We start from the raw sequence: 27,569 nt of genomic DNA, 5'->3' as shown, positions 1-27,569 counted from the left end.
GCATGCCTGTGCTCTTGTTCACTCATTAACCCATTACCTTAAGAAACATAAGGATTGGTCACAGTTTCTGGCACTGAGAGTTTTGTGTGTAACAAATATATAATCAGGATCTCATTAACAGTGAAATAAACACAAACATCAAAACACCATATAAATGTGACGCATTTCTTACTGCTGTTGTGTTGTTTTTTCTAGTGGAGCCAGTACTTTCAAAGGGGAACAATTGCTTGGATGCAGCAAAAGCTTGTAACCTAAATGATACCTGCAAGAGGTTCAGATCTGCTTACATAACCCCCTGCACCAGCAGCACGTCTAATGAAATCTGTAACAAGCGGAAGTGTCATAAGGCCCTCCGGCTATTTTTTGACAAAGTTCCCCCAAAGCACAGCTACGGGATGCTCTTCTGCTCCTGTCGAGACGTAGCCTGTACAGAAAGGAGACGGCAGACTATTGTTCCTGTGTGTTCATATGAGGACAGGGAGAAACCAAACTGCCTGAATTTACAAGAATCCTGCAAGAAGAATTACATCTGCAGGTAAGATAGCACATGGCAGGGGAGTGATTAATGAGGTACCAGAGAGAACTTGGTACTACTGGATTTGCCAGGACTAAGGGTCAGAGCATCCACTAGGGAAAAGATTGAGTCAGGGAAAAAAAGCAGTCGTCTCTAACATCCTTAACAGAATAATGAAAGCCTGCACCTTTTTACAGTGTGTGCCTTCTCCAAAACTGTTCACAGCTACTCCCTCGCATTATGGAGGAATCTTTAAACCCCCAGTATAATTTTTACAGATTTCTATTGGAAATAATTTCATTAGGTGTCTCTATGAAATGATGTCTCAGAACGATTTTTATGTCCCATTAGTGAACAGGTGAAACAGAATTATTCATTATAATGGGATTTATTTTCATTGTAATCATGTGTGTGAGCACTAATAACTGTGAATACAAGCCACATGTTGGACTTTATAAATGGTCGCAATACAGAGATTACTCGTGGATTTTTTCTTCATTGCAAAAAAAGGAGTTCACATTTGTAGACTTGATCCCACTATCTTCGCAGAGCTGTTTTAGCCTTGGAATCATTTTATCTCCCCTTCCCTGACAAGAGAACTGGGCTGATACAACTGGAGGGTCATTGGGTCACTGACCTAATTCCCAGCCTCTTTGCTCTGGGTCTTCAGCCCGGCGAGGCAGCACAGAATGCTGCTTCACAGGACAAGCTGGGTCCTTTCGCCTTCGCTAAGCTCCCTGCAGGTTGTCACACAGCAATTATTCAGTGGTGTACAGGACCTCCTCTGCCCTTAGGAAATGTTTTATTCCTCCTTAGCATTGTGTATGTTTATGTTAGAACATTGTTGTGCTAATGTCATATTTACGAAGTTAGTCCAAGAATCTTGCTCACTTCTAACGTGTAAATTCCTTATAGATTGTGCAACTCTGTGAATTAGCAAGCAAGGAAATAACTACTATTGTAAAATGTCAAGGACACTGAAGACATAGTATAAATCTTAATAAGTACTTACATATGCCTGGTAAAATATTTACTTTGAAGTTTGTTTATGAGATCTCCACTGCTGATCTTAAGTGTTTAGCCATAGCACCTGAGACGTGCCTGAGTGCTGTTCAGAGGTGAGGAGGTGAGAAGCACCCTACCCTTGATGGCTCAGGGGAAATCTGGAGCCAGTTTCCTGCTGACCCAAATTAGAGCAGATTTAAGTGAGAGTAGGTTTCTCATTTCAGTTCAGTAAGTTGCATTCATCACCTTCATAGCTGATGCTATTGCAGTTTATGAAAGCTGGATTCATGTAGTCTCAGAACCACCTGTTTCCATTTCAGTGTTGTGCCATTGGTCTTTTTGCTTATATATATTGTCTTCCCTATACACAGGCCCTGTTAATTAGTAGACTTACAGTATCTTTGCTGTGTTCTCTGCCAAACTTCCAGTGTGTTATTGTGCCAGTGAATCGGAGAGAAGATTTTACAGGGAGACTTCCTATTATTCAGGCTGTAGTGTTCAGGAATTAGTTAAATTGATGCCATCACTTTCTCATGACTGTGTTTTCCTTTAGTCAGCTTTGATCTAATGTTATCCCAGCAGCTAAGTTTTTAATGGCATTTTTACTTAATTTGACTTCACGAGTCTGGTGCTGTGCTTTCTGCATTGCAATGCTGCAGAGGAAAGCTTAGTAAAATCTCTGCTCCAGTTGCCCTAAGTTGCAACCAGCAGTGGGGTGAAAATGAATTTCTTTACAGGTTCTTCCTGTGACTTCTTTTGCTTTAAAATGTCAAAATTGGAAAGTTTGGACTCTCCCAAGGCTCAGTGAGACATGGCTGTGAGGGCAAGGGGCTGCACTGTTACAAGGGAATGGTCGAGCAAATGCCTGTGGGGTCTGGGGCAGAGTGATGTGTGCAGCACTTAGGTTCTATGCCCGGAGGTAAAGCAAGTTTCATGTGTTGCTGAGAGTCATCTCACATAGAGTGTTAATACCTCCTGGGCTCTCTCAACTGCTAGTGTATTTAATACCTTTCCTCGCTAGTGTCTTGGAGAGAAGGAATCATCAACAGACCTATTCCAGCCTGTCCATAATACTGTGAAAGACGTTTTGTCTCTGTGACTTGTGCACTTAGAGGGAGCTGGTGTAGTTTGTTCCCCTTGTCCCACAGCGAAACAAGGACTTAGGCAGGGGCGTAGAGGAAAGGGAGATTTCCTCCCTGCTACTGAAAGTATTGGCACTGATAAATATCAGTCTACAAAGGAATTCCAGATACGTTTAGAATAATTAAAAGCATAGTCAGTAGGCATATAATTCTAACTCTGATAACTTCTGTTTAAATTTGAAATCAGAATTAGTATCTAAATGGAAAAATAATTTGAGAATATGTTCTGCCTACTGTGAAACCCAGTCATTTAGAAACTATTATTTGCATGCCTATTACATCTATTAGAGCTTCTTCATAATGCTAGTTACGGCAAAAGGGACAAGATCTAAAGGGTTTCTGAAAGTACACTTACAAATGGTTTACAAATGCTGCTTATTCAGAAATGCAAGATTTGAATCTGCCCATACTCTGTATAAAATATCAACTGGACCTGTGCAAATAAGTGTTTAAACATCCAGTTTTGGATGCTCTTTAAAACCTTTGCTCTGGATGCATATATCACTGAATATGTTTTTGAAACAAAGTTAAGAGCAAGGAAGCGATTTGGCCAAACTGCAGGTACCACTAACTGAGATGGCACAATGTTTTGCTTATTTTTTTCTTTTTTATTCATTAATCTATCTGTTATATAACATAAACTCTCTATCAAGGAAAAAAAGAGACCAGAAATGTCAGGAAATGCAAATAAGTTCTGACTTATGTAAACAGCCCTAATTTTTCAACTTCATCAGAACACTGAATGGTCCATTTTCGTTATCATTTTTCTGCTGCCTCTACTTGTCTTTGAGACTGGATATGGACTGGAAACTCCTACTGGAGTCTCTCAGAGATGCCTGTCAATGCTCACTGAAAAGTAAAAAAATTGATAAAAAGAAGCCATCAGAGTTTCTTTTTTTTAAAAAACATAATCAAATCTTCTAAGGAAAGTCAATATAGTGTCAAAAACTTTAATCAATGATGTTACAGAATCACAGAATCACAGAATTCCAGGGGTTGGAAGGGACCTCTGGAGATCATCTTGTCCAACCCCCTGCCTGAGCCCTTGTCCTGTCATTGAGCACTATTGAAAAGAGCCTGGTCCCACCATCCTGACACCCACCCTTTAGATATTTATAGGTATTGATGAAACCCCCACTCAGTCTTCTCTCCTCCAGGCTGAACAAACCCAAGTCTCTCAGCCTTTCCTCAAGGGAGATGCTCCAGTCCCCTGATCACCTTGGTAGCTCTCTGCTGGACTCGCTCAAGCAGTTCCGGTTCCTTCTTAAACCGGGGGACCCAAAACTGGACGCAGTACTCCAAATGTGGTCTCACTAGGGTGGAGTAGGGAGGGAGGATAACCTCCCTCGCCCTGCTGGCCACACTTCTTTTAATGCACCCCAGGATACCCTTGGCCTTCTTGGCCACAAGGGCACATTGCTGGCTCATGATCAACTTGTCCACCAGCACTCACAGGTTCTTCTCATCAGAGGTGCTTTCAAGTAGTTCGGTCCCAAGCCTGTACTGGTGCATGGGGTTGTTCCTCCCCAGGTGCATGACCTTACACTTGCCTTTCTTGATTTTCATGAGGTTCCCCTCGGCCCAGCTCTCCAGCCTGTCCAGGTCTCACTGGATGGCAGGACAGCCTTCTGGTGTATCTGCCACTCCTCCCAGCCTGGTATCATCAATGACCTTGCTGAGGTTACACTCTGTCCCTTCATCCAGGTCATTGATAAACGTGCTGAACAGGACTAGATGCAGCACAGACCCTTGGGGAACACCGCTAGTGACAGGCCTCCATCCAGACTCTACTCCATTGATCACAACCCTCTGAGCTCTGTTGTTCAGCCAGTTCTCAATCCACCTCACTGTCCACTCATCCAACCCACACTTCCTTAGCTTGCCTATGAGGATGCTATGGGAGACAGTGTCGAATGCCTTACTGAACTCAAGACAGACAACATCCACTGCTCTCCCTTCGTCAACCCAGCCAGTCATGTCATCATAGAAGGCTATCAGGTTGGTCAAGCATGATCCTCCCTTGGTGAATCCACGTTGACTGTTTCTGATAAGTTTCTTGTCCTCTACATGCCTGGAGATGACCTCCAGGATGAGCTGCTCCATCACCTTTCCAGGGACGGAGGTGGGGCTGACTGGCCTAAAGTTTCCCGGGTCCTCCTTCTTGCCTTTTTTGAAGACTGGAGTGACATTTGCTTTCCTCCAGTCCTCGGCACCTCTCCTGTCCTTCACAACTTTTCAAAGATGATGGAGAGTGTCTCAGCAAGAACATCTGCCAGCTCCCTCAGCACTCACGGGTGCATCCCATCGGGGCCCATGGATTTGCGAGAATCCAGTTTGCCTAGGTGATCTCTGACCCAATCCTTCTCAACCGATGGTAAACTTTCCTTTCTCCAGATTTTTCCTCTCTTCTCTGGGGGCTGAGATGCCTGAGGGCCAGCCCTAGCAGTAAAAACTGAGGCAAAGGAGGCGTTCAGTAACTCCGCCTTCTCTGCATCCTGCATCACCAGGGCCCCTTCCTTGTTCAGCAGTGGGTCCACTGTATCCCCAGTCTGCCTTTTACTGCTGATGTATTTAAAGAAGCCCTTCTTGTTATCTTTGATATACATCGCCAGATTTAATTCCAGGTAGGCCTTGGCCTTTCTCGTTGCATCTCTGCATACCCTGACAACGTTCCTATATTCCTCCCAAGTGGCCAGTCCCTTTTTCTACATACTGTGAACCTCCCTCTTCCATTTGAGTTTCTCTAGAAGCTCTTTGCTCATCCCTGTGGGTCTCCTGGCTCCTTTGCCTGACTTCTTCCTCCTGGGGATGCACAGATCTTGAGCTCAAAGAAAGTGGTCCTTGAATACTGTACAGCTCTCTTGGACTCCCCTGCCTTCCAGAGCCCTAGCCCATGGGATTCCTCCTAGCAGGTCTTTGACGAGGCCAAAGTTGGCCCTCTTGAAGTCCAAGGTTGTAACCTGACTCGTAGCCCTGCTTCTACCTCACAGTATCCTAAACTCGACCATCTCATGGTCACTGCAGCCAAGGGTACCCCTAACTCTCACATCCTCAACCAGCCCCTCCTTGTTTGTCAGGATAAGGTTGAGCAGCACATCTCGCCTCATTGGCTCCTCCACCACCTGCATCAAAAAGTTGTCCTCGATGTCCTGCAGGAAGCTTCTGGGTCATGCGTGGCTCGCCGTGTTGCTTTTCCAGCAAATATCAGGGTGGTTGAAGTCCCCCATGAGGACCAGGGCCGGCAATTACGAGGCTACTTCCAGCTGTCTGTAGAAGGCTTCATCAGCTTCCTGTTTTTGATCAGGTGGCCTGTAGCAATTGCCCACAACTGTGTCTCCCATATTTGGCTGTCTCTTAATTTTTACCCACAAGCTCTCAACTTGTTCTCCTTCTACTCCAAGGCAGAGCTCGATGCATTCCAGTTGCTCCCTCACATAAGGAGCAACTCCCCCACCTCGCCTTGCTGGTCTGTCTTTCCTGAAAAGCCTGTAGCCATCCATGACCACATTCCAGTCATGCAAGCTATCCCATCATGTCTCTGTGACTGCAACGAGATCATGGCCCATGGCCCTGCGACCGCACACAGACCTCCAGTTCCTCCTGTTTATTCCCCATGCTGTGTGCATTGGTGTACAGACATTTCAGAAGGGTGTTTGAGCACACAGGTTTCTCTGGAGGGGTGTACAAGGACCCACTACAGCCATGCAAACCCTTGAGATGGTTGGTCTCCTGGTTGCCATTGCATGAGGCCACCACGGCACCTTTATCACTGCTCAGGTTGTCCTGTCTTATTCCCCCATTGTATGTGATGGCATTAGCATTGACAGTTTGTCGTCGTCCCCACCCCAAGCTCCTCAGTTTAAAGCCCTCCTCACCAAATTTGCAGCCTGCTGCCAAAGATTCCCTTGCCCCTTCCAGGCAGGTGGAGTCCATCCCTCCATAGCAGCCTATGGTTGTTGAAAAACGTCCCATTGTCATAAAAGCCAAAACCCTCACGTTGACACCAGCCATGTAACCAGGAGTTGATTTGTATTATTTGCCTATTTCTAGTGGCCCATTTTTCTCCAGCAGGTAATATGGAGGAGAAGATAACTTGGGCACCAATATTTTTCACTTGCTTTCCCAGAGCTTTTAGTCTTCCTTAGTTCTGCCCAGACTTTGGCTTGCAGAGTCATTTGTGCCCACGTGGAAGAGTAGCAGAGGACAATAATCAGTGCTTTTGACAAGTTGTGGCACCCTCTCAGTGATGTCTCGGATCTTAGCTCCCGTAAGACAGCAAACCTGTCGTGAATAGTTCAAACCTTTGAGGAACCTCCTGTTCTGATCACTTCAGCCACCAATTAAACATCAGAAAGTTGACATATGTGTTTTTAAAATATCATTCTGCTGTAAATGCAGGGCAGCGTGCTTCGTTTTTGGCACTATCACATTCGACAGTATTTCAAAAACTATTTTCTTTGAGTAATGAAAGTGTGAGTCATTAGTTTGCTCTGTGTTTTGAATTTGGATACTTCCTCTGTCCCCTGGATATGTTCAGAAGGCACTGACCAGAATGATAATAATACAGACACATTATTTATTAAAAGAACAGTATCAATCCAGTCATGTGCTGCAACGATCTGAAACGAAAGGTAGCATAAAATGAGGCATTTTTTGTTAATATAAGAATCTAGTAACAGCATGTTCCTTGTCCTCCCCAATTACTGTATTCAAAATGGCTGGTCACTGAGGCTCATTTTTAAGGTGAAATAGCTGGAGAGTAGTTCTTGACTAATTTCAGAAGACAACTGTTTAGACCTTTTCTTTTGGCTAAAATAAATGCTGCCCTTAATGTTTTGCCTTTAGTTATGTACAAAGCACATGTTGCTGGCTACAGGTATTTGATACTGAAAATAAATTAAAAAAAAAGATAGAATGTCTGCATAATATATTTAAATAACTTTTCCTCATGGGATGTCTGAAGGATAATAACGAAATATCCTACTAGGTTTCAGTAGATAGGTCATCTTCCTGAAAATACAACACAGATGTTTTCAGCACTGTGTATTCAGAGCTAAATCTTTATAAAAGTGCTTTTGTTGGTGCATTCTTACCTCTTGACCAGTTTCTGGCCACCTATCCTATCCAGTCTCAATTTTGTTGCAACCATTGACTCAGTTCCACATGAAAGAAATCTGCATCTACAGGTATAAGAACTGTGTGAAGTTATGCAAACATTTTCATTAGTGTGTAAAAGAGTTCATCCACAGTAAAAGCTAGAACAAAAGCTCAGCTGCTTTCTATGGTTCCTGAAAACGTAAGAAACTTGCGAATAAATTAATTTTCCTTCTTTATATTCTGTTGAACATATTTAATGATAATTTACCTTGGAAAGGGAGTCATTGCATCTGTGCTCCTTTTCCATAAGGCATGTGCAAATCTGCGATTGCTTCATACCAACATCAGTTTGTAAAAGTGGCCTCTCTGTGTCTGGGCTGTTCCTCAACATCTACTGTTACTGACCACAAAACCTACACGCTCATGGATAAGATTTGCCAGAGGAGGGGATGGTTCATCATTATAGGCAAGCCTGTGATGAGATGTTATAAATATGCAGTCAGCCTTTTTTGTCCTGTTATAAGAGAGGGGGAGCCCCAGCATCTTGTATTAAGAGAGCTTTCTTGAGTTACAACATTAACAAGTAGCAGGGAGAAGTGCACTAAAGGGATATGTGGATTGAGGTGGAAGAGGGGATGAAGAAATATGCTCCTTTTCCTCAAATTTTCTATTCCTTAGACTTCCTTTTCATTTTTCTCACTTTCTCCCTTACTTTTTTATCATGCCTCTTCCCCTTGCTTAGTCTCCTTTCATCTCCTCTTTCCAGATCTCCCAGTCATTATCTGACTTTCACCACCTCTCTGCCACATTTGAATTCTCTCTATTACGGCTGCTTACAGCACCTCCTTACCTGCTCCTCTGTGTGTTGTTCTTTTCCTCCCTCAATATCCTGCCACAGTCCAGTGATCATCTGTAATTCAGCAAATGAGAGGGAAAACATAGGTGCTACCTCCCTTTCTGAGACTGGTAGCTTATATTGGTTACAATTCAGTTGGCCAGCTACTAAGCTTGACTGCTCAGTCAGACTGGCTCTAGCTTTATGTTTTAAAAGGACACTTAGTGTATACTTTCATGAAGGACACAGCAGCATTATACAGTTCTGTATCAGAACAGAGCTGGATTTGCATCCCTCCGGGGTATTTATATCATGTTGGCACTCAAAGCTGTCTGGCAGCTCCTTGAGATGATTGTTTTGCTGTGGGTATGCAAAACCAGGACAATAACATAGTTATTGTAATGTTATTAAGGATGTTAAAACAGGGACACTCTTGATTTCCAGAGATGTGCAGGCTATGCCTATACTGTATGTTTGAAGACTGAGTCAGGGAGTGAGCAAAAAACCTCGTGTGCTGCCTGACTCACCCTACACTAGACATAGGATGTCTGCAGAGTTATAGGGCTAGCCTGACCTCAGGCTACCTGCAAATCCTCCCTCTCTCTCTGTGCATGACATCAGGAAAGCTCCTGTGTCTGCAAAATACCAAGTGGGATAGCAAAAATTGTAGTTACCTTTTGGCCTATATACTGTAACATGCCCACAAGCTCATGTCACATCTATAAGCATAGACTGAATTTGAAGAAGAATGATTTTGTATATGTATATGTGAGTGTATACATATATGTATATATTGCTAGATGTATCATATTTATTTAAGTGAAAAAAACCCAAGTATTAATTCATTTTAATGAATTAATAGTGAGGAATGTTCACAGTTCAGATAATTTAAAAAATGGGATCTGGGGGGAGGTGCGACAGAAGCTGGTGTGCTCTGCAGAGGAAAAACAATAGTGTAGTGGAGTGTGTGGGGGGGGAATTGCTAGCCTGGAAAAAAATATTAATGCAGTCTCTGCAAAATAAGCAAAAACCCTTTCAAGTCAAGGCAAAGTAAAGATAGAAAAAGCTGCAATATTGTATTATTTTCTTCCCTTCTAGTCTTTCACATGATTCATTACATTGCTGTCTCTCATTAGCAGAGTAAAACAGACAGAGTATTACTCTCCTCTCCATCCCATAAAAAAAGGTAATTTTAATTTTTTTCCCTCTGAATAAAACTCCAAACAAATCAAGCTGTTCCTCCTTAAGACATATCCATAAATCCCTTTGGAATCAAAAAAATCAGAACACCCAGCAAAACAAGGCTGCTTTGTCCCTGTTAAAGTGTAGATGGATCTCATTCTGTGGTGCCAGAATCTGCTTGGCCAATCCTCATTTGTACTCTCTCTGTTCTGCTTAAGAGGATCTTGAAGATTAAAAGCTTGGTGGGTGATTGACATTTCTCCGAAAGAAGCAAAGATGCAAGGATATAGTCATTAGCTTTATGCCTGCACCCAACTTTCACATTGCTTTGTGCTTTAACAACAAAGAAAGCCTCACGCACAGGGGGTTTATGCTCCAAGAAGCAGTAACTAGACAGTATCTTTAGGCTCAGGTCCTTTGTCAGGCAAGCTTGAAACATTCCAAGCAGCATCCCTTCAGTCAGCTAGAACCTCTGTTGATTCCTGAAACCCAGTCTCCACAAAAAGGGAGCATAATTCTTTTGTGCCCATTATCTGTAAAACACAAGTTATGCCTCAGCATTGTCAGAGCTGTTTGATTCAGACGACTTCTGTTTTGCATGGTGTACCTTTGGCGGTATCCCTGACGTGGCTGAGGTCCTACTAGTCCTTTCTGGTTGCTTTTAAGGTTAAGAACAAACTATGGCACTGAATATTCATTACTACCTGTCTACAGGGTTGAAAAAGTGAAAGAGGGAATAAAGTATGTGTGTGTGAACATACAGCAATCATAAAATAAACTTGGATAAAAATGTTTAGGGTTTTATAGGCCTTATTTAGACACCCTGACTTCTACACCAGTCCCTTTTTAGTCAAAATGATCCATCAAGCTGAATATCACAGCCACCAGTGAACTAGCTCTAAGAACTTGGGAGCACTTGTATCACCCAAATGTGGTCCTTCATCTCTATGTATCATTTTGTCTAGAAAGGCTTGTTTTGTTATTCTAAGTGAGAAAGGAAAGGTGCCTGTATAATATAAGAAATAAGAAGACTACAGATAGAAAGACAAGGCAGGAAGGGGGTTACAGCAGAGCAAATGTGACCCATTTTGTTTTGTTCATTTGTCATGGGGGAAAGATTAAAATACATATATTAATGAAGCAGTTTCACTCATGTTTAGACAAAAATATTGAAATCCAGGAAAGTTAAATTTGGTATTAAACTTCCATAGAGATCTAAACTTGGAGCTACTCATGTTCTCGCAAATGAGCAAACACTTGATTGCTTTGCTGGATGGGGTTCCAGCAAGAGTACTGCTATCTCTGATTTGCTGAGTTGTTAGTTGAGAGATTTTTGTAGAGAGCAGGAGTTTAGCATCCACTGGTTTGTATGAGTAGTTTCCACCCACTAATCTGTTAAATCTGGTGAAGGGAAGATTTTTGATCCCTCTTGAGGTACAACCAGTCACATTTAGCTAACTTGATGTTTCTGGGGCAAAGAAAGGGTGTATGTATCACAAACCAGCATTTTCTTTAATAAATCAAAACGTTTTCTCATTTACCTCAAACCATGTATATGCTACAGGCAAGAAGCTGCTGTGTGTTTAATGTGAATAACAGAGCTATTATATCAAGTCCATTCCCAGTATGCTTCCTCTGACATCAGTGACTTCAGTGGATTTATTCCAGGGATGAATCTGGGTATTCCTGTTCTGTGTAGGTAAATCTTCAGGCAGTGCTAATTAAAAGAGTGTCAACTGATTTTACCATTCCATTATGCTGGACTTTGTAAATGTTATTTATATCATTCTACATCAGGCCCCAGTGAGAGAATATTTCTGGTGGCAGTTCATCTATTAAAATAGCTGCAAGAATATGTAAGCACTGGAACTAAAAATAAAACTTAGTTTCTCAACAGAGCAAGTGACAACCACATGCATATTTTCAAATTTTAGCATTTTAGTGTTTACTGAATAGAAATTGCATTGTTTTCATTATGTTTTAAGCACTACCATGTTACCGATGGAGCAACTACTGTTAAGTGGAAACCAGATGTAAATGTATCAGTATCCTCAAAGACTTCTTGGCAGAGGTGGTGGTTGTTCCCCATGCTTTGATTATCTGCTGGTTTTAAAACAAGTGACACAGAAAAAGTTTTCTGGTGTGTGTTTGTTGTTGAGTATAGATTTTCTGTGTGAGCTGACTGTGACCCTTGCCTAAGATTATTAATAGATGACCTTACATTCACGTTTGTGCTTACACTATATTTGTCCAAGCACATTCTATAAACGATTACAGCGAGCTTTTATATTATAAAGCACATATGACTAAGACATCTGTTCAATTAAAACTTGACCGTATCATTTGAATATTCAGTTCACGTTCTGTTCCAATTCAAGCATAAGTTTTACAGGGGTTGTTCTCTTAGTTACGATGCTCCCTTTTCTAATTAGGCATTGTGAAATGCTAGAGATACATCTCAGTAGCTGGCCATCGCGCAGCATTGCAAAATATTCTTCAGAATGGCCAATGCCTTTTGGAGCAACTTCTGTAAACATCTGGATATATCACAGGCTGTCAGCTGTCAGCCTCAGTGGCCGTGTTCAGGTTTTCTTGATAGTGGAGATAAAAATAAAACTCCTAAGACAGCCACATCATCCTTAACTGGCAAATATGGTTTATTTTCCAGTCTTATACTACAAATCAGTGCTTTTTGTACTAGCGTTATATATCCATATAGCTTCTAAAAAAAGTAAAACATGTTGAATAAGATCAGTGCTATATTGGTTTGTTAGCGCCAGAACTTGTTGACTTGCTGTTTGACAGGGCTTGTTTTGTGTGTGGAAAAAAAGGGTTCACATAAAAGAAACCCTAATCTGCTTTTGTCTGCTCTTGTCCCGATTTTATATTTGTTGTGTTGCTCCTGAAGGCAGAACAGTTTTTAGAGTAGCTTCAGGTTGAGTTTCAGCGATGCTGGCTGCCTACAGACACTGCATGATTGAGTGCAAGGACACACTGGGCACCTTTTCTTTCCTTCAGCCAGGTTTCTGACAAGGGGAAACAGCTGTTCCCTTCAGGAATGCCGCCACACATACCAGAGTGCCACTGAGGGATTTTCCTATGTAAAAAACATCCCTACATAAGCTTAGGAAACCTGATGATCCAGTGCATCTGCCAACAGAAACTTTTCTCGTAAAGAGAGAAACTGTATTGGACTTAGATTATTTTCTGTCTCCAAACTCCACAACAGTTTCATGCTTGAGCCAGCAATATTCTATTATAGTTTACCTGAGAGGTTACAGAGAATATTATTGACATGAACATCCTTCTCAGGTACTTGGAACCACATCTTTTCAGTGTGCACTCACGATATAGTTGTTAATAAACACCTAAACATCCAGTGATACACTCAAGGACCTGCAGTAGCACTAATTTCTTTGGCTTGCTTTTTGAGAGTGACAATGTTTTTCTTAGGTTTCCATCCTGTAATTCAAAGACACTCCTGTCTGCCCAGCTAATGAAGTGAGAACAACTCTATCCGTAATGCACTAGTTCTTTCCTGAGTAGCATGCTATCAAGAGACATTAGCCCTCCCGCATAACTCCAAGAGTCCAAGAGGCTTGGACATCTTTAAACATGACAATCATTTATATTTAGAAGCTTCAAATTAAAGAGCATAAAGGAAATTAAATAAAATGAAAATATACAAATTCATGGTACTCAGAAAGCAGCTAGTGGGTTTGTTCATGTTATTGGAGAGTTTTTGCACAGACAGACAGACTAAATAGAAATCTTACCAGCATCCTCTGACAGAAATCACAGACTGACAGTTCAGCCTATAATTTTGTAGAAGATTCTCAGAGAAGTGTTTTCTTTGCAGCCGAGAAGACAGAGCACATTATGCATGCTTAAAGTCAGTGCAAGGAAACAGAGCCCCACAAAACATATTTAATATAGGTTTGATTTCCTGTGGAATGCTTTCCAGATGTTCTCCCAAACAGGCCTCTAAAAAATGATGTGAGGTAATTTTTTTTGCAAACAGAAAGAGAAAATTCTGTTTTGTGTCACTGCATCTGAGAATCACTGTTCTAATTCTTTATTGCATTACCTTGTGCTCAGGATTTGCACTGTACTTTTCAAAATTGGTTTTATTATACAAAAGGTCAGTAGTATAAAGATATTTATATTACCCAATTGCAAATAAATCATACTTGTTTAGAATCACATTTGAGCTTAGTCATTTTCCTTAAACCCAAAGGAGACCTAATATATTAAATTAAAATTACTCTCATGCATGATCTTGAGTCGTTTAGGGGATTTAACTAACATTGATAAACTATGAGATTAGTGTTTTTTTAAGTTCTTTCGATTTTCTGTAGCAGACATGTAAAAAGATCTAACAGGTCTCTAGCAGGTGATGTGAGAAAAGGGAAAGGATAATATTAACAGAAAACGGTATGTAAGTTTGTTTTGCTTTGCATAAAATACAGTAATAAAACATGGGTGTGGGGTATGCTTATTTTAGAGCACTTGTTACTCAGAAAAATTAGTTTTGTTAATAGAATAATAGGAAGAATACAATGTTTGAGCTGTTAATTTTAAAATATAAATATGCGTAGGTGGAAATACTTTTAAATTTGCATGACTGAATTTCTAATAGTTTGCTCTCCATTATCTGGGGTACTAGGTGTCTAGATGACCTCTGGTAAACAAAAAGCCTGGATAACATGCATACTGGCAGGCATGATGGGGAAGATGGTACTGACAGACAGCTAGCCAGTTTGGGTCAAGTGTGGGTGCTCTGCTGGAGGAGTCAGCTTTGGTGGGCTGACATGTCTGTGCCTGATGCTCTGAGCAAGCATTCGTGATGCTACGGGGTATCTGAATGAATCTTGTGTGGCCTCTGGTGTTTGTTTCTGTATACAGTTATTCCGCAATCCAAATAGGCTGCCTCTGCATAACTGGGGATTGTCTGTATTTTACTTCCAGGTGAACAACACAATTTTTAAAGATAAATCAAGTCCAGAATCAAATATTTGCTTGGGCTTAGTGTGCCGGTCATTTAAAATAACAAAACAGAAGCAAAACCAAATAAAAACCAACTTCTTTTGGTTAGTAGTTGGTATTTGGAGTCGAAGTTCCTGTAATGGTTTCTACCAGTGTTGCAGAAGATTTGGATCAGCTCATGTGAGAGAAACTGTTTTCAATATTCAGGTCCTGGAAGCCAAATGGTCCGCTATCAGATCTTTGCTTTTTTACCCCTCCTTCCCACTTTCTGAAAGGTACAAATGCTGACGTGCGTGTCAGGGCACAGCGTGGGCTGGGGCCTCCCTGGGGTCTGTAGGGACCGGGCTGGGACGGGCAGGGCAGAACCTTGCAGGCAGCGCCTGTCCCACCACCCCAGCCAGGGAGCGGGGCAGCTGGGGGCAGCCCTGGGCATCGGGCAACTCCCTGGGGATGGGCTGGGACATCAGCCCAGAGGTGGACTTGGCTCGGTGGGGTCGTGGCTGGGCAGGACAGGGCAGGGGCGCTGGAGGCTGAGGCCTTACAGCATCACTGTAGGGGGCTGGAATGGGGTCCTGGGCCATAGGCTGGGTAGGGGAAGCCCAGGGGATGGGCAGGGACATCAGTGCCTTCAAGGATTTGACGCTGTCGTTGTTTGAGAAGGAGGGTAGCAACCAAAGAAAAACTAACCATTTTTCCGGAAAAAAATTAATGGAGCTGCTGTTTAATAAATACATGTAAAAATGACCATTTAAAAAAGCTGTCAAAATTTATAGTTGCTTGCAGATGTTCAATAGTGTGTGTGCATAACTAAGGATGTCTGAGATGTATTAATATGACATAGCTCCAGTGTCTGTTAATGACAAAAAAAAGGGTCAAAACTATATTACTAGGTGCTGGGAGGGTCATCTCTCTTGTGATGGAGCTGCGCTGAGGCTTTTTTCAGCTCACTGGTTGATAAAGTTTCTCATGTAGCCTTTGCCTCGTTTTCTTGCTGCCCACTCACTGTCTGTTTATGAAACAAAGAGAAAATGAAAATCTCCTCCAACAATGAAGCCATTAGTTTGGTCACATACCAACTGCTTTTCCCACTATTGCATCCCAGCAGAAGTAGCACCACCCAAGCTATATAGAAGCTATTTGTAGCTACAGAGGAGGATATTGCATTTGACCCCCACAAAAGAAGAACAAGTTATTTTGGCTTGGGTTTTTTTTCTATAATGGTGTCATTTATCACTATGACACATATTCATTGACTTAGTCTGAATTTTTTCAGTGTCAGATTTATACTTCTTTTCTGGTTTGAATATTGATGCAGCACTTCCCTTACGTGACTATACTGTGTCTGCCAAATGGTGTCTAGACACTAGAGCAGCTTTGACTAATTAGTGTAGTCACCCCAGTCACTCAGATTTGGCATTTATGTACTCTTTATGTTACTGCTCTTGTGCCATAAATAGGTACCTAAACACAAGCAGCAGTGTAAAGAGAGGTGGCAGTGAGCATGCCCAGGCTTCCCCTAATACCACCGAGGTGAGCGCAGCGGACAGCAGCCGTCACTCCCTGCCTTCACTAACGGGGCAAGTAGGTATAACCCCTCACCTGGACATCACAGCGTATGGGCGTGCAGTCAGCGGGAGATCCAGATTCAATGTCATTCTTGGTCTGAAGATCACCACTGCAAAGGCAAGGCTAAGAGAGATTTCTCTCTCTCAAGGCTCAGCCCCTGTGTACCAGCAACTGAAGATGTATACAGCCAGAGAGAAGATAAATCAGCACCTGCCAGCCCAGCAATAATGATACTTCTTGAGGAGGGCTCATGGCTAGTTTGTAGAGCTGCTTTCCAGTTGGCCATGATTTACATCAGATTCAAACTAAAAATGCATTTTTAGAACTTTTCTGCAACTTCATCATTCATGAGGCTTTTAAATATTGCACCAGTACTGAAGCTGAGTTGACAAACTTTAAAGAGGGAGAACAGATAAATATCAAAGATAGTTTCAGAACATCAAAGAAATTTACAAAAAAGTTACAAAACTTTGAGAATAAAAAACAGTGAAAACCTAATCAATGTTGCCTATGCAATAGGCTGTGCTAATCTAAAGTTAAATTGCCTCAAAAATTATATGCAGATTAAAAACAATACTGCTATTAACAAAGCTTATTTGTAAGCAAAATTTGAAAGTTTTGATTTATCCTGCTGAGTATTTGAAGAAACACTATCATAAGGAAAAAACCCCAACTTTGTTTTCTTTGTGTTTTTAACAGTTACAAATTACTTCACCGGTGCTAATATAAAGCATAGGAGAATAGCATGTTTGGGATTTTTTTTCTCTTCTTCTCAGAAATGTTGCTTGTTGTTTGAGCAGATTTTCTTTGAATTTTCCAATAGGATTATACTTATTTTTTCAGTTAGTGGTATACAAAATATTTAAAGTAAGCTTTCCAGAAGATCTGCAGTTTACTTTGAGGAGATTTTCCAGGACTAAGATAGGACTCATTTAATTTGTGCATTTTTGCCTTACAAAGAAAGGAACATTTTTTCTTTCAGGGAAGAGGATTTCTGTGTGGTTTCCTTCAGATCCTTTTTTTTTTTTATGCAATGGAAGGGGAAAAAATCATTAATGCTGCTGTGCACAAAGAGGATTTGTGATTCTTCAACAGAAAAATAAATTAATAGTTCCTTTTAAAAGACATCCTGCTACATGTTACGTGCAATATAAAACTGCCTGTCTCTCCCTCTCTCCAGCCATCTAGCAAATAGATACACAAATGTACATTGCACATGTAAAATGGTGCACACTTAAAGGCCCATGCGTTGCAAGCTCTGTTTGTCCTCTAGATTACCAAACTACTCAGCCACGGGTCAGACACTTACCCATGAGTTACTACCTGCAAGTTGCTTCCTGCTGAAGAACACTAAGTGAATATTATGTATATTCACAGTATGCATATTTTTTATAGGACTGCAATCATCTGATTGCTTTTCTTAGGGTCCCCAAAAGGATTGTCTCTATTACCCAAACAGGTCTTAATATCATGTATAATACTTCAGGATAAATGATAATATGATTCCTAGTTAGGCCAATTTGTCTCTCTCTCGATAAATAGCGGTACCAATATTTTGGTATTGCCGATGAGCACACTTTCATCAGTGCCACTCTACTGGAAATATTTGGGACTAGATCTTCAGTGAGCATTAATCAGCATTGTCAGTGAAAATGATGGAATTTTATTGTAGATGGAGGTCTGTCTCTGGTTTTAAATAAAACTGGCCTTAACTTTATCTCCAGTGAAAATTAATCCACATAAATATCAGGTGTAGTTAACAGCTCGGGAGAGAGTGAGAACTTGCATAGTATGAAGTTTACATGACTCACTAGGGAGGAGGGGTATGATGATGTCCAGTAACGCTTGGACCAGAGCTATCTGGACTATATTTGGCTTATGAAAACTTAAATGTGCAACATTGTCAGATCATTACCTTTTATGACCACAAAAAACTCTTCAGAAATTAACATAGAAATCAAGTTGTAGGCAAGAGGGATCAGCAGAGCAATTTTTAGCCTCCTTTAGGGTTTACAACAAATAAATTCTTTAAGCAGGCTGGGTAGTAAATGACTGGTACTATTCCATAGTTATCAGTCCTTAAAAACGTTTAGAGAAGAGGAATGTATTAAATGATCTCTGGACCAATGCACCTAATAATCTAAGGGAGGACTGGACATTTAAGAATGCTGAAATGATTGCAAGAAATATTTTCAGGATTTTCAAGATGATGATCATATAATTGAAGCTCCAAAAAGATTTATTTGTGGTCACATAAATAACGAAATTCAAATCTGAGGAGCTAGTTTGTCTTAGAAATGCAAAAATGCTGCACAGAAGGCTTCCTCCTTCTACCAGGGCAAAGGTTTTTCACACTAGATAGATGAAATAGGATCTTTTCTGTTCTCAAACAGAATTTATCCAGGTATTAGTAGAATTCTTGAAGACCTTAGAAACTGTCAACTTCCTTTGTCCCCAACTGCTCGGAAGGCTGGATCTGAGCCACTATCCTAATTATTGACTGAGGGAGGAATCCCTGCAGTGACATAGGGTTTCCTTGCCCAGATTTTCTTCGTGGTGTTGCTATTTATCTCTTCCCGTACCTTGGAATCCATTTCTTCTCAGTCTGTCTCCTGGTAGGTACAGTATATATTCACCAGGAAGGTAGAGGTTTTATGGAAATTTAGAAGTCTACGTATATGTATAGGGTATCTTGAAGGATCAGTAGAGAGCTTGACTTTTTAAAGCTTTTAAAAGCACCTGGGTACAGATGTCCATCTCAAGGTTAAATGGTTAAATAAGGGAAAGGAGCAAGAGAAAAGCTTACAGTTGACTGTGGTTTAAATGCAACCATGAATTTGCTGGTGTCAGTACAGTTAGCAAGGTATGGCACTAAAAAGAGGTCATGAGAATAGCTCTGATAAATTCAGGTACAGTTTGCATACCATCTATTTATAGCATGCTTTCTCGAGCTAAGCCTGTGAACCTTTTGAAGTTTGCCCATCACTACTTTCAGGCCAATTAATGGTGTACATCCAGTCCCGTTCTGAGATTGGTGAAACAATAAAGCAAACAAAGATAATTAGTCTCTGGGGCATGTAAACAAATAAAGTAAATTACTTGCAAATCACTGTTTCTGCTAACTTTTGTGTTTTCATTGCAAAACTAAAAAAGGGAATTTATATTGCAAATCTACATAATGCTAAGGCAGTACTGAAAATGCATAGATTATACTATTCTGATTTTGAGAGGGCTTTACAAAGATTAAACACCTGATCCTGAAACATCACTGTGAGCTGTTATATGCAAAAGAACATTTTCATTCCTTTTTCACAGAAGAGAAGATCGAAGTAGGGAGGTAAAATAATTTTGTTCATGGAGATAAAGGTCTAAATGACACTTTATAAATAAACAAAAATCACTGCTCCAAGTTTACAAATCTAAGTGAAAGCACTAGTAGAGTTGAGGAGAGCAGACCAAGATCAGCAGGAGAGTGGCTGTACATGTAGGACCTTAACCCACCTGTGTGATGCCTCTCAAATTTTACAGACATGAATGGGACCATTATGTGCCCTTTAAAGTGCAAATAACCAGAAGAGTTCCTGGCTGCTAGTCCTTTTTGACAGAATCACAGAATCTTAGGTTGGAAGGGACCTCAGGGATCATGTAGTCCAACCTTTCTAGGAAGAGCACAGTCTAGACAAGATGGCCCAGCACCCTGTCCAGACAACTCTTGAAGGTGTCCAACGTGGCCGAGTCAACCCCTTCCCTGGGGAGATTACTCCAATGGTTGGCTGTCCTCAGTGTGAAAAATTTCTCTCTGGTGCCCAATCAGAATCTCCCCAAGGGCAATTTGTGTCCATTCCCCCTTGTCCTCTCCATGGGACTCTCTGTAAAAAGGGAGTCTCCATCTTCTCTGTAGCTACCCCTTAAGTACTGGTGCACAGTGATGAGATCCCCTCTGAGCCTCCTTTTCTCAAAGCAGAACAAACCCAGTTCTCCCAGCCTATCCTCGTATGGCAGCTTCCCAGGCCTTTGATCATCCTGGTGGCCCTTCTCTGGACCCCTTCCAGCCTGTCCACATCCTTTTTGTATAGCGGGGACCAGAACTGTACACAGGACTCCAGGTGTGGCCTGACAAGCGCTGAGTAGAGCGGGATGATGACTTCTTTCTCTCTGCTGGCGATGCCCTTTTTGATGCAACCCAGCATCCTGTTGGCCTTCTTGGCTGCAGCAACCACTGTCCGCTCATGTTGAGCTTCCTGTCCACCAGGACCCCCAGGTCCCTTTCCACAGAGCTGCTCTCCAGCCAGGTGCATCCCAGGCTGTGCTGCACTCCCGGATTATGTTTTCCCAGGTGCATGACCTTACACTTCTCCTTGTTGATCTTCATAAGGTTCTTGCTGGCCACTCCTCCAGCCTATCCAGATCTCCCTGCAGAGCAGCTCTCCCTTCTGGAGTGTCGACTTCCCCACTCAACTTGGTGTCACCAGCAAACTTCATCAGGCTACACTTGATCCCATTATCCAGATCACTTATGAAGGTGTTGAATAACATTGGGCCCAATATTGATCCCTGGGGGACTCCACGAGTGACAGGTTGCCAGTTTGAGAAAGAGCTATTTACCACCACCCTTTGGGTGCGGCCTGTCAGCCAGTTCCCCACCCACTGCACAGACCCCTTGTCTAGGCCATAACACATCAATTTCTCCAGGAGGAGACTGTGGGGGACTGTAACAAAGGCCTTGGAGAAGTCCAGGTAGACAATGTCCACTGCCTGCCCCCTGTCAACCAGGCAAGTCACTTTGTCATAGAAGCCCACCAAGTTTGTCAAGCACAATCTGCCGTTAGTGAAGCCATGTTGGCTTTTCCCAATCACGTGCTTCAATTGACTTGTGATGGCCCCCAGGAGGATTCGTTCCATAACTTTCCCAGGGATTGAAGTAATGGGCCTATAGTTACCCGAATCCTCCCTCGAGCCCTTCTTGTAGATAGGGGTAACGTTTGCCTTCCTCCAGTCCTCTGGGACATCCCCCGTTCTCCATGACTTCTCGAAGATTAAGGAGAGTGGCCTTGCGATGATGCCAGCCAGCTCTCAACACCCTCGGATGGATGGCGTCAGGTCCCATTGATCTGTGGGGGTCAAGCTCCTGTAGTAATTCATAGACTAACTCTTCCTTCACCGATGGTGGGTTGGTGTTTGGTTCAATTGGCAATTTTGTTCCCAAAGCCTGGGACCATACAGAGACAGTAAAGACAGAGGGTTTTTTGGTTTTTCGGTTTTTTGGTTTTTTGGTTTCCAACATAGTAGTAATCTGTTAATTGCCGTAAAGCTTCAATACTAGTCTTAAAGCACTTTCTGTAAGTAAGCACTGCTCTTCCCTCTTGGATGTGGGGTAACTGAGGTAAGTGGAGATAATATGGCCATTCAGCAGCAGAACTTGATGTAGAGCACATATTCCTTTTTTTCAGCCCTGGGCTCAATACTGTAGACTTCAGATAAATGCACATTTTACAAGAACAAGTAGATTCTCAGTACCTTGGCTCCAGGGGGCTATGGAGACCATGCCATCTGGATCTGCCTGCTACCCCAGTTCAACCAGCTCGTTCTGCAGGCCAGTCCAGTGCAGGGGTAAGCCCATTCCCTGGAAACTCATGGCAGTACCAAAGCAGGTCCTGCCTCAAGTCACGTAGTATGAGGACTCTTGAATACAAACGTACAGAATCACAGAATCACAGCATGGTAGGGGTTGGAAGGGACCTCTGGAGCTCACCCCGTCCCACCCCCTGCTTGAGCAGGCACACCCAGAGCAGGGGCACAGGACCACATCCAGGAGGGTGTGAATGTCTCCAGGGAAGGGACCCCACAGCCTCTCTGGGCAGCCGGTGCCGCTGCAGTTTTGTGTAATCAGTAGAACAGCAGAAACTGTGTTCTGAATCTGCAGAAGAACAGATTCCAGTTAAGAGTTCAGATCCAGGCAAAATGACTGTTCATATGATAAAGTCGCTCTTTGTCTTTTTTTTTTTTTTTTTTTGGCATGAAAATGCAGAGCATTTCTTTTATTAAAGGGCAGGCGTTTCCCTGTTGTTCTGTCCCTTTTTACTGTCTTCTTACACTTTTTTGTTCTGACTCAAAAATGGATTCTGGAAAGAGATGCATCTTAGAAAGAGACTCTTATCAGCTGAAATGTGTCCAATATCTGTTTAAGTTAAAGAAATAAAAAAGCATCCAAAAATAAAAAAGTGTAAAAGGTAAGAATGCCTGCAGGCTTGATTTTTAAAGATATGCATTTTTCTTCATGTTGCAGATCTCGCCTTGCAGATTTCTTCACAAACTGCCAGCCTGAGTCACGGTCTGTTAGTAGCTGTCTGAAGGAGAACTATGCTGACTGCCTCCTCGCTTACTCGGGGCTTATTGGTAAGAAGGAGGCAGGGAAGGGTGGGGGCTTGCTCAGTCTAAGAAAAAACACCCAAACTATATTTTGAAGGCCCACATGAAATGAAAACTGTATAATATAATATAATACTTATAATACTTATAAAATAAATATATATAATATTTATATATATATATATATATATAATTTTATATATATATATATATACTTATAAAATAAATATAAAACTTATAATACATATAAAATAAATATAATACTGTACAATATAATACTAGGGAAAATTTTTCACCTAACTGTATTGGCCTCGTTTTACCTTACAGAGATTCCTGGGGTAAATTTGTACATTGCAAGGAAATTAAGGATAGAAGACGAGGAGAGAAAGGTGCTTGAATTTGAAATAAATTCATGCTTATGAAGTAAAGCTTAATAAGATGGTTGAATTTGGACAGGTCTGTGAAGCAGGAAGTTAAAAGAACAAGTGAAATTGCAGCTTGGTTGATTTTGCAGCTGTCTTCACAAGGTTGGGTGAATACCTCTTGGTCTTCAGGGAAAGTTTTCAGGATATTTGAGGAATAAGACAGTAGACCAACCCAGCTTTGTTTCACTTCCAGCTGCTATTCTTTTTATGATGTCCTTCTGTCCACTCTAAATGTTTTCTGAGATGCCTGTCGATGGAGGTGAACTAAGACCAAATTTCTCTTCTGAAATCCTCTTCCATCCCCAACATGATTCATTTTGTTTGCTGTCACCTTTCTGCCTCTCAACAGGCACAAGGATGCCTTTATGCAAGTCAGATTCCATATACCACTTCATGTATTTGGTTCCTGAAAGAGAGGGATCATCTCAGGAAGGTGAACTTGTTGTAGAAATACCATGGTTGGGCAATAAATAATAAGTGAATGTCAAAACTCTAAAAAAAAAACCAAACAAACAAAATTGAAAGGCCACCAGATAAGATGGTTTTAAGCTTACAGCCTGCACTTCTGTGATGCAGTAATATCCCCTTCTGTTGGACCTGAAGGTCCCAGCTGAGGCCCTGAAGCAGATCCTGCTGTTAAATAAATATCTTTGAAGATAATATCCAAAATAAAATATTTCTAAAATAGGTTGGTTTTGCTGAAAAAATGACTGAAAGCTATATTCACTGGCTCAATATTATAATTCTTATTACTCTAGCAGCTAACAAGTGAGGTGAGTCCATGTGGCAACTGGTAAAATAAGATGTGACGGTTTCAAACGATACGCTTCTACAACTTAAGGGATGAAGACAGTTTGCAAAGGGTATAACATATGAACAGTTATGACAGAATGTCATTTGACTCAAACAAAGAATTGAATAGCCTTGAAATCTGATCTAGTCAATGAGACTAAGAAGTCTAGCTGCTGGCAAAGAGTAACTGTTACTAACAGATACTTCTGCGTAAGAGCTGCCAAGAAGTTCTTGCTGGACCCAATGAATTGTGCTGGCAGTTTTGTTGGATCCACTTTTCAATTTAACCTCAAGGATGGCCTGGCTTCTCTAGTCACATGTTTTTGTGTTACTGTGGATGACCATGCTGCAAAACACGGCCACACATCAGGAACGTGGAATGGAACCCTAAGGAGCTGAAATCAAAAGGACATCTAATTTTCAAAGGGAAAAATAAGCATCTTTCTTTCCTCATGCATGTTAGCCCCTAGACACATGCAAAAAGATGGGTACTGAGTAGTGTTACAAGGGTTTTTACTTCTTGGTAGTAATTCTGATAAACCAAGAAAATTACCAAAAAACATTTATGTGCTGAAGCAGTAAATTCCTGCTTCTGATATCAAGCTGATATAAAAGTGGAGTAAATTATATGAAGAGCGTCAAATTTGTAAGACACTGAGATAGAAATCAGAGGTACAATCTTTCAAATGTCTGCTTAATATATGTAAACACAGGAAGAAGAGATAGACTGTGGGAAAGAAGCTGTTACGGATCCATTCATTCATCAGAGCTTCAGGATCTCCAGGTGTTTTAATAGGGATAAAATATTGTTCATTAAGATAAAATATTATTTCATTTAGCCATTTCATTAAATGTAGCAAAAATTGTGCTTCCATAGAGTTTCTTCAGGAAATTGAGGATTCTCTGTTGAACGTACAGTGGACATGATTCTGCATGTGGAGATGTAAATCAGAGTTAACCTCAGTGAAATTACTGGAATCTCACCTGAAATAAATTACTTAAGTGGGAATAGAGTCAGGACATTTTTGTATCAGGTACTTTACCAATTAAATGGAGAACAGTCTATATAGGATTCTTTAAGGTTTGCATCAAGGTGTTATGCATATAATTTTAAGGTTATGTATATTTTACAAGAATTTTGAAAATCTTAATTCACTGCTTTAGGCTCCTTGGTATATTAGTAGGAATAAATTAATATTTTAAAAAAAATTAAAGGAAAATATAAAAATTATTCAATGTAGACTAAGGTTGGAGACAGCCCTGTTTGAGATTCAGTGCTTTGGTTACAGCTTAGTTAAGCCATCTGGACCTGTCTGCACTCCCACATCAGTTAGGTATTTCTCTAACTGCTGACTTCAAGATCTGCTTTAGCATTCACTTTCTGACACATTTTGACTAGTTTTCTGTAAAATCCATCTAATTTCCCTGGGATTCTCAGGAATTCCATGATAGTTTGTGTGAATAAACTGGAGTTGCCTTGGGCCAAAAGAACTAAAGTCACATGTCCCTCCTCCTGGACTCACCATCCATCTCCTCATTTTTAATTGACCCTAGTTTGAGCAACCTCTTGGCTGTGTTCAGGTCAACTCTGCTTTTGTCTAAAATATGGAGACCTGACTGCCTACTACTGAGACCATCACAGAATTATTTGATAGAAAGAACACAGAAAAGCAAGCATGTTCTATTTTACTGCCAACCACCATGGTTTCTCTGATCCGTTAGTGTCCTTCAGCAGAATTTCCAAGATGCCAGCTAGTGGGGGGGAGGAGGGGAAGGCACACACATTGCAGGGAAAAAAGAAAATCCACCCCAGGAAACCAAGCACATAATCTGCTTCGGTTCACATCTGCCCCCAGGTTTAAATGACAGGCTGATTTTCTACTAGCTGCTCTTTCAGCCATTCTGTTTTTGCTGGATGTACAGTTTGTGTGCTGTGTATACACATTCCTTGTCCTGTCTTCCCTGTATTCATCAACCCTCATCGTAGCTTGATATCTGTTACACTTTTAGCCCCTGTCTTGACCCATTTTAATTACCTTATTACCTCTTTGTGATAAGAAAGTCTTACCTCAGTGACCTTTTAAATTTCCTCAGCACCTTTCTGGGTTTTTTAACCCTTCACTAAACATTTGTTACTTAGCTTTTTTTTTGTTAGCCTACTTTTTTCCTTCCTTTTGCAAAATCCTCTTGATTTTTATTTTCTCTCATGTCTTTTCAGACCATGTCATGTGGTTGAAATAGTGTACTGAACCATCAAATGGATAATTAATAGATATTTTCATTTGCTTTCTTTTAATTTAACATCATTTCTCTTCTTATTTATCTACTGTCCAGTTTTCATTAAATCATTGCAAATGATTTTTGCAAATTTTACTAAATTCTGTACCTCCATTTAATAAATTTTGAACTGTGCTATTTACTCATGTGCTAATCTCATGTAGAATTTAAACAACTATTACTACAACTATCTGTTAAAAGTTGGAAGTAGATAAAGGCACGGGATTGCATTCTAATTTAAGAACAACCCAAAACAAGACAAAAGATGCTTTTTGTGAGATTGGCAGTGGCACTGCATTCATTTTCACATACATTACTGCTTTCTCAGGCCAGCCCTTAATGTCTTTTCTCCTTTGTCTCCCAGGTCATGTATGAAGAAGTGTGCATGTTGATTTGTTCAGTCCCCAGTGCTGCCTGGTGACTGAAAGGCTGTTTGACGTCATTCTGTGATTTGTGTTATTTCTAATGTTCCTTTTTTCAGCTTGGTGTTTGATAGCCCTTCCCTGTGTGGTATTGCAGACTCTGGGACCCCAGACCTACGGACCAAATATTCTCTGCTAGTGTCCACTTCGGATCTCTAATATTTGTCCTTCATGTATTCCATCTCTTAATGACTACTTTGATGTCAGTTGTGAGGAGATGCAATCACATTTCCTCATGATATATAGCCTGTCCTAGAATTGTAGATTACCAAGTGAGGAATGCGTTTCCTGAAACAACTGTCATCAGTACAAGTCTGGAATACCTGCCCTTTTTTATTTAATTTTTCCTGTTTGTTCAGACAAATAAAATAAAGGTTCAAACTCCTCGATCCTTAGAGACATTTGAAATCTCTGACCTTCTGGGGAGATGTTTTCAGTGAGACTACTGGTTTGAGTAAGTGCTGATCATATAACAGTTGCCTGAGCCAGATGAGCGATGAACAGTTGCAGTATATTTTTTAGGACTCAAAATGCATTCTTCGGTTTTGTTTCATTCTTGGTAGCCTTGAGTTGACATATAAATGTGAGAATATTTACCCAAGAATTTGTAATAGAGTTAGAATGAATCTGTGGTTGCAAGTGGTTGACAATGTTTAGGAAACAATCACTGTACTGAAATAGTAGCGTCATAGCAAGATTAATAGTAATTTATTACCTGCAGAGAATCTACTGTACCATTTTATGCATGCTGGTTATATTTTTGCTTCATTCATTGCCATATCCCACTCTGTTGGCAGGTCCCTAATGAACACCCCAGGGTCAAGGCTCCTCCAAGATGTGTTAGGGCTCTTCTCAGCATGACTAGCATTCTCCTTGCTCATGCATTTCAGAACTGTTTTTCTAGGCTGGCTGCAGACTCAACGAGGAAGCTCAGGTCTGGATGTCTAGTTTCAGCCA

The 27,569-nt window shown here is 41.1% G+C and overlaps 1 protein-coding gene across 1 annotated transcript in view; it reads left to right on the top strand.

Moving 5' to 3' along the window:
- The window catches only part of GFRA1 (GDNF family receptor alpha 1), a 150,263-nt gene that overhangs the window by 90,237 nt on the left and 32,457 nt on the right, over positions 1-27,569 (top strand). Inside the window, exons 4-5 of the mRNA XM_075108212.1 lie at positions 196-535; positions 22,614-22,723. Coding sequence (XP_074964313.1) covers positions 196-535; positions 22,614-22,723 — 450 coding nt within the window. The remainder of the gene's footprint in view (positions 1-195; positions 536-22,613; positions 22,724-27,569) is intronic.

Source organism: Phalacrocorax aristotelis, chromosome 12 (genome assembly GCF_949628215.1).
Source record: "Phalacrocorax aristotelis chromosome 12, bGulAri2.1, whole genome shotgun sequence".
Classification (NCBI taxonomy): Eukaryota; Metazoa; Chordata; class Aves; order Suliformes; family Phalacrocoracidae; genus Phalacrocorax; species Phalacrocorax aristotelis.
The sequence above is the reverse complement of the archived record's forward strand: the minus strand, read 5'-3'. Positions and strand labels throughout refer to the sequence as shown.